At 35.3% G+C, this 17486-nt stretch overlaps 1 protein-coding gene across 1 annotated transcript; it reads right to left on the bottom strand.

The window, feature by feature from the left end:
- Nucleotides 1-431: 431 nt before the first annotated feature.
- On the bottom strand, nucleotides 432-10065 carry LOC122304250 (auxin response factor 19-like). Its single transcript, XM_043116409.1, has 13 exons — nucleotides 9205-10065; nucleotides 7002-7114; nucleotides 6810-6905; nucleotides 6667-6723; nucleotides 6397-6552; nucleotides 6218-6302; nucleotides 5934-6024; nucleotides 5680-5844; nucleotides 5365-5560; nucleotides 4689-4827; nucleotides 2302-4145; nucleotides 1289-1479; nucleotides 432-1213 (listed from the first exon to the last, which is right to left on the bottom strand). Exons 1-13 carry the CDS (start codon nucleotides 9245-9247, stop codon nucleotides 1036-1038), a joined length of 3354 nt encoding a protein of 1117 aa, XP_042972343.1. The 5' UTR covers nucleotides 9248-10065; the 3' UTR covers nucleotides 432-1035.
- Between the last annotated feature and the right edge of the window lie 7421 nt (nucleotides 10066-17486).

Here is a 17486-nt window from a genome sequence, read left to right as displayed (position 1 = left end):
TTGGCTAAGTTCATATGTTTAGAGATAGAGATGCTATATCCAGGCATATTAATATTATTCATATTATTCTTTTCATCATTCTCTGATATGATAGGATATGATGATAAAGAAAACATGATAGTTAAAAGGATGAATTTCATTTTCCTTTTTATTAATCTTGCAATACATTTGTATTAACCAGCTAGTCTCTGTTCCGATTTTCATGCGACAGAAAAATATTCTTAGTACGTGTAAATATTCATTTATGCTCTTCCATTGGTTTTCTCCCTAATCTTCTCTGTTTCAGATCACCTGCCACCAGCCTAGGGAGGCGAAAATACGTATCTTCAACTATTCTCTGGAAGTTACCACTGGTAATTTCTGTCGGATTACGAAATTTCTGAGTAATTAGCACTGGGAAAAGAGCAGGCACTGATTACAAAACTTAGAAATGGCACCAAAAAATGGTGGATATTATATCTTCTTGGGAGTCTTGCTCAACTACTACAAATTCTGTTGCACATTTGTCACTATCTTAGCATATGCAAAGGGTTAAGAGGACCATATTATACATTTTATCTAATATTTTCCTCATGTATCTTGTAGAAAAATCACCCATTCAGGCTTATAGTAGGACTACAAAAGCAGGTTCGAAGATCGAGAATTGAATTAAGGTCCATGCTTCGAGCTCTAGCACACCCAGAATCATCGCATTTACAACACTCTCTCCCAGTAAAACTCAGTGATAACAAGGATCAATAACATCACTCCAGGCCTGGCTAAAATTTTCTTTGCTCTGCTTTTGTGGTTAACAACTTGACAGCATTCTTCTGTTACCAAATAATTACTTTTATAAAAGAGGGAGGGCTCCTTTCACATCTTCAATTTCAGCTGGGAGATGCGACCTACAGTCTCAGGTAGTCTTAATAAAGAACCCAGATTTCATGTCAGGAAAACCACTTCAGTCTCAATCTTGGAACCATTACATATTAGAGGAAGCAGAGTTATCTTTCATACCCCTCCATGCATTTACTCTTCATTCTCAGTCTGGAACCTTTATCTATTAAACGAGGCAGCAGAGTTATCATCATAACCCCTCCATGCATTGCCACTGTCAGTCCCACTACAGGCTTGATTCGGGACAGGGTTGTGACCCAGATGTCCATCAAAACTCATTTGCTGTACTTCAGCAGAAGACAATATCTTTATGCTCTGAACACAGCTTACAAACTCCCTGATAGCAAAAAATTATTAGTTAAGAAACAAATAAACAAGAAAATCAAATCAAACTTTGGGCTTCTGCACTTACTCCCAAGGATCATCACCCACAAGAAGAATATCATTCTCATGATCCACAAAAACCAAATTCCAATCATTCCGCTGTGGATCTTCAAGTTGCCCTTCAATTCCAAACATGCGGGCAAGGTCATGCCTGAGCTCCTTATAGCCTTTATAACGGGTTACATCAATACTTCTTCCCACAGATCCACGCTTTTGAACCTTCAAGAGTTTGAACCAGTATTAGGTATTTGAGATTGTCATTGAAAATGTCATAATGTATTTAAATGAAATAGCATTTAATGAAATAGTTACCAAATGGGCAATAAAATGGCAATTACAAAATAAACCGGTCTAATGTAGACTTCCATTTGAAATCAAACTTCGGAATTACCAAATGTAATGGCAAGTGGCCCTTCTAATTATTAAATAAGGAACACTGCTTAGAACAGACTAAAAGCCACAACGATTTTTCTTTTCCTTTTTCTTTTTTCGCTTGACCTCACATCTGATGGCTTCATCAAGTAGAACACTTGTAGCATCCTCAACTCTTTCACACGAGCAAAATCAGGTGCAAAAAAAAGGACTTCAGCAAAAACTAAGTCTTACCATGAATCAAATGTGTTTGTGGTGTCAATCCCACCAGTGAAGTTATTTTATCCAGGTAACTTGGTATTATCTTGACTATGAATTATACATTTTATTTTTTTGATAAGTGAGTATCAATTATACAATTTTAAACCCAGTTAAATCTCTCCCTCATCATGCAATCCAGGTAGAGAGAATCTGCATTGTGTGTTTTTTATTCCAAAGTATCTGTGTCAAGTCGTGTAGACTCAAAATTTCTTTATACAAGCAGGGTAGCATTATGAAGCATGCAGATGTAACTTTGAAGGAAGGTTAGCTTGGTTGGGTATCAACACAGTCTCCTCTCAGCAATAAGGCTGCTGAGTTGACGTACCCAGCCCATGTTAAAGTTAAAGATGAAAACCTACCTCACTTTGTACAGCATTTATAAACCAAAGAGTAGATAGATCAACAAACCTTTGTAAATGTTCGCATACGTTGATTCTGGTTAGCCCACAATCCACTGCCCAAAACTCCAGTTTCATTGATAGTAATATCACTTGAACACCCTGGCTTGAAAGGCATGTTTGGCACCCCAAATGATTGAGGGCTGATCCCAGCAGTGGACAAATCTGTCTCAAAATCTCTTGGGGCACCACCATAATTAGAAAGTAAGTTCTGAAGATCTTTTTGAGAGTCATACCCCCTTGACAACAAAGTGTCAGGGGCCAGTCCATCAATATTAGCTGCAAATGAAAGATTGTTCCGAGGATTTGATTGGACATCACCATCCAAACCAAAAGTGGGGACTGAAAAGTTCGGCTGGATGGTACCAGCATCCAAACAATATGATGTTCCAGAAGAGGATGCTTCCACCAGATCAGTGATCGTACTTTTATATTTTTGTTGGTCTGGTCCTCTTGAGGTGGGTAACTCATGTTTTATCTGTATATCTGATTTGCTATGCAGCTCCTGAATCAGATTACTTGCAGGCTCGACCAATGGATCCCCCACCAATAAGGCTGGTCCTTGATGGTTTCTGTTCAGGAGGTTGGATGGTGAAACCTGGCAATTATTAGTAGAAGGTGAGGTTGAACATGAGGGAGCATCTCCTTCTGTAAGAGCAGAATGGGCTCTGATTGCTGTAAGGGGTTTGTGCTGGCTGTGGGGCTGATTCACAGGAATCTGTTGTGATTGCATCAGTGCAGAAGTCGATAAGCTATTACCATTAAGAAGCTTCTCTGTTGAGAAGCTATTGCTGCTTAACTGTTGCTGCTGATGTTGAGACACAGGAAGCTGGGCTACTTGTTGGTTTTGCTGATTTGGCTGCTGTTGCTGAGGTAGCTGGGGCTGTAACAGTGAGCTTGCCGGGGAGAGCAATTGCTGCTGCTGCTGCTGTTGTTGCTGCTGCAATTTCTGAAGCAGCTGCAATTGAAGTTGTTGCTCTGAAAGGCCCTGCTGTGACAACTGTTGCACTTGGGGCAGCTGCTGTGCTCTCTGTGACAAGCTTTGTTGCAAGTGGAACAACTGTAGTGGGGACTGTTGCAATTGTGTCTGCTGCTGGTGTCTTTGCAAGAGACTGGCTTGCGGTTCAATTTGTTGCTGAAACTGGGAATCTTGTGGTACTGATGGCATCTGCAATGAACTTTTACTATTAGAGTGTATACTCTGCTGAGATTGGGTATTTCCTGTCAGCATGTGCTGTTGTTGAAGCTGAGAGTATGCAACTGGTTGCTGTGAAGTTTGATTTGGGTTCTGGTTAGGGGGAACTACAACATTATTTACAAGACCCGGATGGCATATCTGCTGATGCTGCTGCTGCTGCTGCTGTTGTTGCAGTTGTTGTCGTTGTTGCTGTTGTGGTTGATGTTGCTGCTGCTGTTGCTGTAGTTGCTGCTGCTGTGGCAGCTGTTGCAGTTCTTGCTGTATCTGCAGCTGCTGTTGGTTAGTAGGATTTTGCAATAGTTGCTGCAGGTGCTGCTGTTGGGGCCATGCGACAGGTGGCTGTTGCAGTTGACTGACTTGGTTGTGTGGGTTAGCTTTGTTAAACTGGAGACTTGGCGCAGACATGGCAGGGGTTTGAAAACTCAATAATTTAGATGGATCATCAGCATTAAGGCTATTGTGCATGGCAGTCGAAGAAACCATGGATGGAAAAAATCCAGCTTGAGCAGCTGAGAACTGATTATTTTGCTGCTTGTTCATCCACTGCACTAAACTCAAACCAGGAAATATGGAACTAGGGGCATCCTTCATTCCAAAGTCATCACCAAGCCAGGGCATGGCTCTCTTGAAAGCATTCTCTATGTCAGACTCATCATCTGTAAATGCACTTCCAAAGTTCATGATTAAGGAACATATCATAAGAGGGCAGGGAAGGTTTTGCAAATAGATGTTGGCAAGTGTTACTCCTCTGTGTACATAGAACTCCCCCCTCTCCCCCAAACTCTTCTTTTTCAAAAAAGGGGGGAGAGAGACTGTGTTTCATTCACCACAATTAGGGTACTAATCCGTAATAGATTGAATTCACTGAATGATGGATCGGCAACATAAATTGGGTTCTTAAAAAGTTAAACAGCAAAATGACTAGTACCAAACCAAAATTCCCTCCATCATGTTAGATCCACTATAACTAGATTTCTCTAAACTTTGTTTCCAAGGAGCCCAATGTAGCTTTTAGATGCATTGGCTATTTACAAAAACTAGTTTGTTTACACTTTTTGTATTAGGCATGAAGCTATACTTCTCTCAAGGTAACCCTATTACAACAGACCTTGACGAGAGACTGAAAAAAGAGAATCAGGGAAAAGGTGCTCTCTTTTTACATACTAGAGAATCTAGCTAACTGGTAAATATGGTTTTACCTGGCATCCCTGGTTGTCTGGGAAACTTGGGTCTGAAAAATGGAGGTGGACAAATGTAGAATGGTGTTACAACAGGTTCAATTTCCCAGATCGAAACTCGGCTTGGCCGTTCACCAGCAGTTGATTCATCCCATCCAACCTATCAAAAATGTAAATGTTGGGTCACTTGGGTAAGCCGAAACAGAAAGTTAAGAATGTCAGCAAATTTTTTGCTCCAACACATCAACTAGAAGCTATTTCATTGTCATGGAGGGAGACACCCTTGGGTGGACCCAGATAGATTGTAACAGGAAATATAATCTCCCAAACTGACAACAGACATGTTTACACATCTCAATATAACATTCCTAACCCTGCATACAAATATTTATCACAATAACAGTCAGCATGACCAAATATGGCTTAACCTCCCAACACTATCATATATTTAGAGAATAACGTCTGGAAGAGATATTTGTTTGCTGCCAAGTCCATATACGGAAACATTCTGAAATGCATTATATACTAGGATTATCAATGCCAAACCACATGGATATTGCAACAATGAAGCTAATTTCCGAGCGTAGAAGTAATACACAAATGCCCTAGAAGGTGTAGCCATTCTAAACACCATTTACTTGCTAACAAGCAAACATGGATTCTGTTAAAACCCAATTTTTTTAGGGCTAAATAATACCTGAAGATTGCGCCACTGTGAAGTTTTCCAGCGAATGGGATCCAAATCACTGATACCAGTAATCGTTCCCATGTATCTGCGTACTCCAGACTCCTCGGTCTCAAACATCATTCTAAACCGCATGCCTGGTGAAACTTGGGTATACATTGCTTTATTATACTTGGCTAAGGGAATCACAAACTCAGCAGGGCTGGCTCTGTTATATAAGTAAATTTTTTGTCACAACTGGTAAGCCACAAATTATCGGATTGACTTCTTAACATAAAAGTTTTGACAACTTAAAAAAAAAAAAAAAAAGGGATCTTACAGCAGTACCTTGGGTTGTAAAATATAGTAAATGGACTGTTATTTGCTGCAGCATGAGCTGCAGCAGCAAGAATTCCAATATGCATGCTATCACTTGATATGACGGAAGAAGAGAGAGCTGGCTGTTGCCTATTAGCACGCTTTATGCCCAAGAGAAGCTGGGATTTTTCATCTCTACACAACAAGATTATTTCTGCTTAATTATAGAGGGAAAAGTAATCTGGCTGAGATCTTTCATATTACCACTAACATCAACTTCATACCTTATAAAAAGAACAGAATCTCCAGCAAATAGTCTTTTGGTGCTAACAAAGACACTCCAACCTGTGGTCAGCAGGTGCCTTTTTGGTTGGCCTGCAATTAATGCACTAATGCAATTTTAATATGTTATTATACCTTTATTCAGCAGTCCAACTCATACAAACATCTAATGCAAAGTTTTTGATATGAAACAATGTATCTAAAAGAAAACGCCAATGGAATAAATATCAGCAAACCTAAAACTGAGAGGGAAAGGAGAGAAGGAATGTTTTGAAGGGATTGATACCGCGATAAATATGCCTGAATGTCCATGAATTGTCATGTAAATCTCTAGCTACTAGCTCCTGAGCCGGGGGTTGCATTGAATAATCCTATCCGAAAAGAAACATGATGATCATGAAAGAGATAAAATTTACTATATAGAATCCTCAAATTGAAATGGGAAGTTAGAAAACTGGTACGAACTAGAGGTGGAAAAATCTTCTCAGCTGCTCGGCGTGGTACTGAGAATCCACCATGAGTACTAGTGTCACTGGCTGTAAGAGTTTTGCAGAAGAATTCAGACGGTTGTCTGCTTTGCTTGAGGCCCATGTCAGATGCTAGTACTGCTTCCTTATCATACTGTAGAACAGATGTTTCAAACAATGTTCCATACACGTGCACATGATTACATCTTAAAAGAAAAGAATGTCAATTATGTATATGCTAATTCCCAGAATTGAACGGCTGACCTACTTTGTTTACAGGTTGAAGGGTCATCTGTGCATAGACCTCATCAGTTTCAGGATCAGCCTGATTCAACATATAGACATATAATTTAGAACTCCATACGATTTCATTAATCCAAAACAATAGCATAACCATGGGAACTCTCATACGTGCAGTGTGACATTATGAAGCATGCAAATCAACTTTGAAGGAAGGTTAGGGTAGTTGGGTATGAAATCAGTCTCCTTTTGCATGGACGCTGCAACCTGAAAATTTTGGTTATCAAAAAGTTCCATCAGAACCCAAAATCCAGAAACTGTTGCATTTCTAACACAAGAAAAGGCACAAATTAAATGGCCTACTTGCTCACTGTGGCCTTGGGCAAAGTAAACCACAAGACTTCCAACTGGAGGTAAAGAAACCAGAGGCCCCGCACAAGCATGCCATAACTCTGAATTAATACTCTTCCTCTCTCCTATTCTCAATCCAAACAAAATATTATCACCATGTATGAAACCTTAGAAGTCATAAGAGAATTATAATTCTTAAATGCTCAAACTACATATTATTTAAGCTTCCTATGAAACTGAAGAATAGAATTTCCAATTTTAGATATAACAACAAAAAAATTTTGACAAGAAAGAGAGTCTTATTAATACAAATGAAATTGGCGAAGCCCATGTACACTGGGAGTATACAAAAGAAACACCTAAATAAGTTCTAAGAACCAGAAGACAACAATAGAAAATCATGAGCACTAGCTCCGTTAAGCACTGAAGCAGAAAACCAAAGCAGTAAAATGTGCACACAAAAAAACTCGTATTTCCTCCAAAATGCACTCCTTATCATTAAAACATCTATCATTCCTTTCCATCCAGATATACCACATAAGACACAAAGGGACCATCCTTCAAACCGGTCACCTGAGAACAACCATGAAGACTGTTCCAACTAGCTAGAAGGTCTACCACTCTCAAAGGCATCACCCAAGCCATACCAGTTCCTACAAAACACTTCATCCCACAGTGCTCTTATCACCTCACAATGCAAAAGTAAATGATCCACTGATATCACAGCGCCCTTAACAACAAAAATTAAACTTGCAAGAACCGACATAGGTTACAGAAAAGGAGAAATTGTTACCTAAGGCAAGGGTTAAACAGCTTCTATTGAGCTTAAGGGTGAGAGAAACTGTTCGACACTTCCATTTTATATGCATCATTGTATGGCAAGGATCAAACAGAAAACCCAAGGACCTTGTGATTGTCAAGCCACAAAGATAAAAAGTCCTTTTTTTTTGCCATTAAGTACTTAAAATCTAGGGAACCTAAACAATAAAAGATCTCACTTAATGTTTCCTGTGTCGAAGAATTAAGTTTTTGTATAAGTGGGTGCCCATACGGACACATAATACCCTCTTATTTTCTTCGTTTTCACTGTCGTAACTCCCTCATTTTCATTTATCAGGTTACCGATACACCAACTGAAAATATTAGCAATTGATTAACAAAAACAAAAACAAACATGAGTTTTGATTACCATGACAACAATCTCTCATTCAATTTAGCACTCACAATTGAGCAAAAACTTAGCATTCAATGGTAAGAGAACCCTTTTTCATTGTGTTTTAAAGACATCCATTTACATTTTCAAAGCTTTTTATATCAAACAATTAACAACAATTCCGACAAAGACATTAATTCTTCAAGGAGTAAAATTTGGCTGATAAAGAACCTACTAACTAGAACACACAACACACACACACAGAGATATCAGCTTAAATATCTTAAATATGACCAAAATTATCGTTTTAGTAAACATTAAAAATAAAATGGCTTGAATTATTTGTTGAAACTAAAAAGAAAATATGCAGAATAGAATCACAAACTGAATAAATCATAATAATGAAAATCCTCCAGCCTAATTCAGGTTTTAGAACATTAAGAACACTGCACCAATTAAACCCCCACCCCCCCCCCCCCCCCCCCAAATACACACCACCAACCAAAAAAAAAAAAAAAAGATGGAATTCATAAGTAGAAAGCAACTGAATCTAGCTTCTCTTTATGCTTAGGAAGAAAAAGAAAAAGAAAAAACAAAAACAAACTTCTCTTTATATTTTTTGTTTTACCCGAGTCCGCAAAACGGAAGAAAATGGACCCATATACATCAACCTACATAAATCAGCTACAATTCCCGGACACAGACTTTTCACAACTTGATATCGCCCCTCAAAACCGCATGGGATACAATTAACTCAAACAAAAAACTGAAATCCATCTCTCTCTCTCTCTCTTATATAAAAAAGAAGGAAAATCCTAATGCTGCACGCATGACACGAGAAAACCCCACTAGAAGAATCTATAAATAGAAAATAATCCACAACTCTACAGCATAGAATCTGATTTTTATCACCTTGGGAGCAGAGAAAATAGCGCTGAGGCATAAAACTTAGTGTAAACCAAGAAAAAATTCATGGAGAACAATTCAAACAAACAGCTGAAAATAAAATATACATTTACAAAAACAAAATGAAACTTTAGCAGTGGAACCCCGTAACCAGACCTTCTCCAGGAGTTGGCAGAAACCCACTTGAGGGAGCTTTCATGCTGACAGATATGAAGGAACCAGCCGAACTCTGAAGAAAAAGTTCAACTACCTGATCAGTTCCACTAAGATATAAAGAATTCAAAGAGTCCTAGCTCAAGTCCGTCGCCCCAATTACGAACAAGGCTCTAAGAACCGACTTCGATGCCAAACACAATGCCTCCCTATTCACATTAAATCCAAGCAATCAAACCCCAACTCCCTCCTATAAAACGCAAAGAACTACTAGCCACGTCCCTAAGCATAAACTACGTAACTTTGCCAGCCAAATGAAGCCAGCAAAGAAACTGAACCACCTTCTTCAGCTATTTCTCTTTAGTCCCCAAAAATAGCTCAAAGATTTAAGAGAGTCCACGCCCACATCTCAAAGCTGAGTGATCATAGCACTGAATTCCCAGAATAAACTGTCACAAAAGGGAACTTTTTACCATCCCAAAGAACCTGGACATCAAAGATTTCTACAACTAAAGATTCGAATCAGCAATTACATTAACACAAGGAGATTCCAATTCCAAAGCAATCCCAACTCGGAATCCCAGTTCCCCAGCCTCAAGAACCCGAAATCCTTTGGAAACAACCGGTGCCGAGAGTGTCACCGTGGCAGTGACCGCATAAGTAACCGGCCGTGAAAATTGGATGGAAAGCTGAGAAATGAAAAAGGGAAGGGAAAGGAAAGGAAGGGAGGGAAAGGGAATAATAGCTTCTCGGGGTCCGAGCTCGAGAAGATCAAGGTGGAAGGAACCTGAGTTGTCGCTGAAGAAATCAGAGACCGAACAAAAAGCAACGCAAAAACAAAGCTAAGCAAAGACAGCTTTTCTTTCTTTTTTATGTGAACAGGCCGACATGAATATGAAACACTCTGAAGCAATCAGGCGCGGTTAAAATTCAAAATTACTTTCTACTCCTCAAAAACTTCACCAATTAACCGTTTTACTGAGTAGAAAATAAATAGATAAGTTTTGTTATATAAAACTAAGGTTGCGTACTGATATATATATTAATATTAATTTTTTTATATTTAAAATTTAAATTAGTATTATTTTTAATAAAATTTAATTTTTGACCAATTACAATAACTTAATATACATATTAGTTTACAATTATATTTACAATTAAATTTTTTCTAAATAGATAATTTACATTTTTTTAATAAAAATCTATATTTATGATTTCTACCATTAATATATCTTATTTTAGGTATATTTTATGTTAATAAATGCATATTGGTGTAGAATTATTTTAATATTAAGTTCTGTGTAAAATACTTCATCCATATTATAAGATCTAATTTATAAAATTTAACTCTTTTCTAAATTAAATTATGTCTGCAAAAATATTTAGTATGTGTTATCACACCAATTTATAAATAAATTTTTTTATTAATATAATATATTTTAATTAAATTTTATTAAATTATCTCAAATAATTTTTTCTTTTTTAATTCTTCAATTTCTTCTTTTATTTATTTTAAAAATTTTCCTCCAATTATGTTTTTGAGTACATTATAAGTAGATGTGTTTCATAAGAAATTGAAATCGACGTATGTGAATAGACCAATGACAATGATATCATCTGGTACAAAACATTGGCACATTCGTCTTTTTATTTTTTAATAAAATTTAATACTATTATTATAATTTTAAATATTTTTTATTAACAAAAATGTTATAAAATTGGCATTGCTTAATTGATAATTTATACATTTTGATGGGAGTGAAATGGAAGGAAATTTCGTTCCGGCTGACGTGGCCTCGCATTTGATGTTTGACCGTGGCCTGGTGGACCCGTGGGGATTATTTGGTGGTTTGTTTGAATGATGGCGTTTTCTATTTTTTTCTGTTTTTTTCCTTAAAATTTTGTGTTTGGGCCCACAAAACCACATTTCTCTTATATTCATTTTTCATGAAAAACAAGATCTTAATGATTCTCTCGTGGTTTATTAATTGGAGTTTAGGATTTTTTTTTTTTTTTTTTAAAGGGGAGTGGGGGGAATCATCATCATATATCACTTTAATTAAAGTTAAATTTGCTACCAATAAACCAAAAATGGGAAATTGAATGTATTATTTCTATGGTATTTTTATTAAATGAATAATATTACATATAATCATAGAGTATATAAATACTATGTAATCTCTTTAAAAAAGAACAATGTCTATTATTAAAAAATTAATTTTTTTCATATAAATTCGTATTTATTTACTTTTTTTTAAATAATTGTATGGTTCTTATACACTCACGACTACAACTATATTTCTTTTTATTAATTATATATTATTACTCTTTATTTTATTTTCCCATTTTACTCAAGCGAACAAAATTAAACCCAGAATGGTAGTCGATATACCGAACCATTCTAAATTGAATAAATCTATTTACAATTTTTTGTAGCATGGCTTTACTATTGCATCTAATGTTAGAAGTTTGATCAAAGCAAGCAAGACAAGGTTGCTATGCTTTATAGACAAGAGTCATTTCGTACAAGACTTGTGTATTCACATATTTCTTGCCTCTATCCCTATAAGGGCTATCTTATTCCATCCATTGTAGATTAATAAGCATTAAGATCAAGCAAGCAAAACCTTCAATTCTCTCAATTATTCATCACTCACTTCAAATTTCGACTCATTTTTAAGATAAGTTCTCTTTTTTTCGACGTGAAACAAAATGATAAAAAGTAAGAATTTTGGAATCAACCAAGAAATCTTACATTGAATGCACAAAAAATGGCACAATGATCACTAAATATTTCTCAAATCCCATTTAGAAACCTTACCCCACCACCCAAAAAGAGAAACTAGAAAGCAAAAACAACCCACTCCACCTTTAACATCCTTAGAAAATTGTATTTGATTCTTGACCCACAATAAAAGTTTTAAAGAATTGGGAAAAAAGGTGGAAGAATTTTTATATACACGCTAGAAAAGGCCACTAGCCGCAAAAGCAGGAAATCTTCACATGTCACAAGTTCGATGATTCCTATTTACAGCATCATTACACAGCAACTCTACTTTAATATCATTATTTTAATTGTTTATCCCTAATTTCTTTTTTAACAATATAGTGATGAACTACCCTATGATTTTGCGCAGAAATCATGGTGCGTGACAATATTTAATCAAGAGTACAACAAGAAGATCCTGATTTTGAGCGTCCATAATGCTGTAGGACTGCCCAACCCTACCTCATCTTTTTTCCTTTTCCGCCAGCCAAACAAATACGACTAAAATAAATAGAATAACGATAGATACAGTAATAATAAATAGAATAATAATAGATATAGTAATAATCAGTTATATAAATACCGTGCATTTTTTTTTTTGCAGTTTATAATTAAAAAATTATTTTTTCTTGTCGATTCATATTTACAGCACTATATAATTGTGAATCTCATTGCTCAAATAGATAAATTAGAAGCTATTTCTTAACTACCAATCATTTAAAAAAATTAATATTCTTGTAAATATCGCTTATTGTGGGATAGAAAATATTCGTAAAAAATAAAAATATTACTATTTTTTATGTAAATTGATGTACTGACAAGCTTCCACATCAGCGATTTATTTGATAGGTCAAATAAACAACGACTTATTCAATTTTACAAGCATGGAGGTAAATGGGATATTCATGACTTTAAGTTTTAGATAACTTATTAATTAACCAACTTAGTAATGCATATTTCCTGCCTTCAACCATCACAAGTGTAGATGTAGTCCCAGATAAGGACGATCGATTAGTTTAAGATTATGCTGCATGTGAACATCCACATCATCAGCACATTGGCCATGACCATTAATATCATTCATTCTTAAGGTAAAAATCACCTAGCCATGCCAACGAAATCTCTAAACTTTCTTTTCATCTATAGGTATTATTATTGAGCTTTGAGAGCTTCTGAAATTGTTGTATATGTTGTGTATATTGCCGTCAAGGTAACTCTCACCGCGTTGTTGCTACTTATTGTTTTTTGAGTAAGAGCATGGCTATTCTAACTCCATAAATATGCAATAAAATGCAAGCTAATGCTAAAAATTAAAATTAAAATAAAAAATAAAAAAAATAATATTATATACAGTCATAGAATACGTAAGCGTCATATAATCATTTTGAAAAAGAATGAGATTTATTATTAAAAAATTAATTTTTTTCATGTAAATTATATATTTATTTATTTTTTAAAATAATTACGTAATACTTGCACAATCACAAGTATAACTTTCATTTCTCTTAAAAAAAACACAACCTTAGCTTACAAAGGGGTTTATATAGCGGAGAAATAATCTATAAATTAAGGTTCTTATAGAAAATTGAGGATCTAAAGCGCAAGAAAAATATAAAAACAAAGTAAACCCGACAATGTATATTATTGCTGTTATATGTTTCTCAAGAAGTATTAAATGAATAATAAATACTTGCAACGTCCACTCTATATATATATATATATATATATATATTATTTCATTTGAAATCTTTAAATTTAAATAATTTGAATATCTTAACCCAATTTTAGCTATAAGATGCAAAGATAAGGGGTCTTATATGCCCAAGTGAGATGTATTGACCATATACAACTTAGGCTATTATTTTCTAGAGCATTCATTTAAAAAAAAAAAAATTGAATATATATATAGTGCTGATCAAAAGGAGTGGGAAGAAAGAAAAACATGTGAAAATGAGTAGAAAAAAGGGAAAGGGAGGCATGCATGCACGCACGCAGCTAGCTAGGGAAGGAGCTGAGAAGTCACATAGGGAAATTAAGCAAAGCCAAGCATGTGAACTGGTACAGCTTTTGTCGACCCAACAACCTCCAACTCTGACCAGAATGTGGGGTTTTGATTTTTGTTAATGATATATATATGCTTGTTTTCATTTTCCTTTTATTTTCTAATTTTTTATTTATTAATCTTATGAAATGGATTGAGTGGTTATCATGGATTCCCCCGGTTGGCCACTGCCCCATTTTCCTGCTGACCTGAAAACCTTATGTACGGACTGTGCATACGGACTGCCTCTTGTCTATTTTTCACTTTTTTGATTATTTTATTATTATTATTGCTATGTATTTTGTTGATCACTGCATGCAATGCAATGAATTTTTTTCTGACTGCAAAATCAGCACTAATTGATTATTAATAATGTGACTGCAAAAATAGATTATACTCTATATGTTGGGATCATTAATTCTCTGACTTCCCTTCCTTAGGCTGGCTAGCTGCAGTCTGCTAGATCGAGGCCCCATGCAAGCCTGCATTTCATGAAATTATGACAATTAAAATTAATATTTGCAACAAAATTAAATTAAAATAATGAGTATGCATGCATCAGTAGCAGTCTAAGATCAGCACATATATTAATGATTATTAATAATGTACGTGACGGTGCAGTACTATAATTCATAACCAAGCCAGATTCAATCAAACTTGCGTGTATTAATTGTATATAATATGGTGCGTGCAAGGGTTTTATATATTCTTCCACCTGTATTCTTTAAATAATATTAAAAGCTCCCAACTAAGAGCACATGCATATTTACCGCCGGGGGGGAAGGGCGGCCTTCTGCGTAAGATTCCGGCCTATAAATATTTTCTTTAATTCTTTTAATCGATTTAACATCGTATCAGAACTAAGATTTTTAAATTAAAATTTAATTTAATTTTTTTTTTAAAAAAAGAAAATGAATATGCGCGCATTGGTAGTTTGGAACTCTTTGATCATCGATCTAGCTCTATCAGCATATATAGACTGGACGCAACACATGAGTTTGGATGAATGACGAAGAACATGACACGTAAATTACTAGGGAATATATCTGAAAAATCAAACACATGGACGTCGTACGCCATCAAAGCCAAATAAAGGAGACAAGACACAACTAACACCAAGTCATACAACTTCAAAACCCCGTAATCGAGTACATTATATATATATGGCCTATACATATATATATATATATAGATATATATATATATATATGCATGCAATTAATTGTCATTTCGGAAAGTAACTCATGATCTCTCTTCACAGCACTAAATACAGATGCAAGAAGAGTGTCTGCCATTATATATATATTAATATCTATAGATGATCAAGATCATATCTTTCATGACAACATTCATAGGTTTTCAATTAATCCAATTGATTAATTTTATCCTTGCAAATATCCCTACAAAGAAATACAAACGTTTATTTGTTATCAGTTATTTATTACGAAAATTATCATTTTTTATTAATTAAAGTCATGAATCCATTCTTAATTAATTATCACAAATAACCCGTTATACTTATTTTTCTTGTAGTTCTTGTATTTTCACCTAACAAGCATTGATTAATTTTATCATGAGTAAGTGCTTTTCAAATGTTAGCTAGGTTATTAATTTCAAAAGTTATAACTAGGAGGACTGCTATTATTGATACCCCATAAATAGCCTAATAAAAAAACACAAGTTAATTACTCTATGGACATGAGATATATAATAAAGCTCCAAGAATCAATAACACTATATATACAAGAAAAGAAAGAAATTCCAACAAGTAAAGACACCATTAAAATTCACAAAGTTTTAAGCATGGAGACAAAGGGAATGATTCGATTTCTTAAGATTCCAATGCCCGTGGCGCTTGATGTGCCAATAGAATGATATATATAAGGTGGTTTTGAATGTTATAAGGTGGCTTTGCATGCACATGGGGCGTGCGGAGTGCTAAAATGATGCGCGCGCACAGGGCGATAGAAAAAGGAAAGGGACAAAGCGAGGAATAAACTCATCAGGGTGTTTTCTAATTTAAAGGAAGAGACTTTGATTAAGCTAATCATGGGATTATTCCCCCCCCATGCTAATAATTATATAAATAAAACAACCTGGTTACCTCGAAACTGTTGTTTTTGTTAATATATATGAAATTTATCTACTTTTTTTTTTTATATGCATGAGAGATGATGAGATGTTAGTATATCTATCGACAGGGACATGACATGCATATCTCTTTGATGGATCCACACTCCATTAAACACGAGTCATGCATGATGGTCCCATTCATTAAAGGAGCAAGAGTAAAAAGTCATGTCCTTTCGTATAATATGGTGGGGGATGCAATGCATGCATTTCTCTTTATGGGTTTTGTATTCTTTCTGATCATTTGATTCGATATTATTGTGATCACAGCAATATTGCATGGTACTACTACTACTAACCTCAACCTGGATTATTGATCGATATTGCAAGTGGTTCACGCAACACTCCAACTACCAAGACTTTGCCAGATTATAGATCATGCAAGGAAAGATTAATTCGATATCCAAAAACAATATACCTGTCGCATAATTAATATTGTTATAATATGATTTGATTTGTAAGATAGTATTTTAATTTTAAATTTTTTATTAATAATGTAAATAAGTGCAAAGAATTATATGTAGAGATGAGGGAGGGTTGAGATCGATGTAGAAGATGAGGATGATGATGTTGATAATGCAGCCACACTGAGGTCACCATCCAGGTGATTCAAAGATATCTCCATAGGGGGAGGTGACTGAAGGTTCTTTGTATAGTCCAATAAGAAAAGAGTAGTATAGCCACAAATATTTTCCGTGTGTGGGACCCGTTTCTAAGCAGGCACTTTAATTGCACTATTAAAAAGTGGGGTTCAATCAATCAAGTTCCATTCCCTTCCTTCCTGCAACTTGTGGATAAAGATCGACCGGTTTGGATGTATTATGTGAATATTGTACGTGCGCTGTGCAACCAAATTCCTTACCCACATTTATCCCCTGCCCTCTTCAATGCCCACTCTTTAATGCCCACCCTCTCATTTCTTTGTGATCTTTAATGTGATTCTCAAGGTTTTTGTTTTTTCCACTTTACACAAGGTTTATAACTGTAAATATTTAAGAGATATATATATATATATAATATATAGTCTAGGTACGTAAAATTAAAAATCCCTAGCTAGCTAGCATTAATTAAGATGCATGGTTACATATAGAGATGATGATACAGTGATGAGCAGAAACTCGTTCAAATTAAGAACCCTAGAAGGCAAACAGGACGCGAGATTCATGGCATAGATTAGTGTTTGGAGGGAACCTTTATCCTTAAAAAAATAAAAAAACAAGAGCAGTAAATATCATTGCTCTTGTCCCCTGTGTGTGACACACTACCCACGCTTACCTTCTGATGATCTCATATATATTCTGGGCACCCACGTTAATTAATTCATTTAATATTATTTAAACACTGTTT

This window comes from Carya illinoinensis, chromosome 3, assembly GCF_018687715.1.
Source record: "Carya illinoinensis cultivar Pawnee chromosome 3, C.illinoinensisPawnee_v1, whole genome shotgun sequence".
NCBI classification, from domain to species: Eukaryota; Viridiplantae; Streptophyta; class Magnoliopsida; order Fagales; family Juglandaceae; genus Carya; species Carya illinoinensis.
The sequence above is the reverse complement of the archived record's forward strand: the minus strand, read 5'-3'. Positions and strand labels throughout refer to the sequence as shown.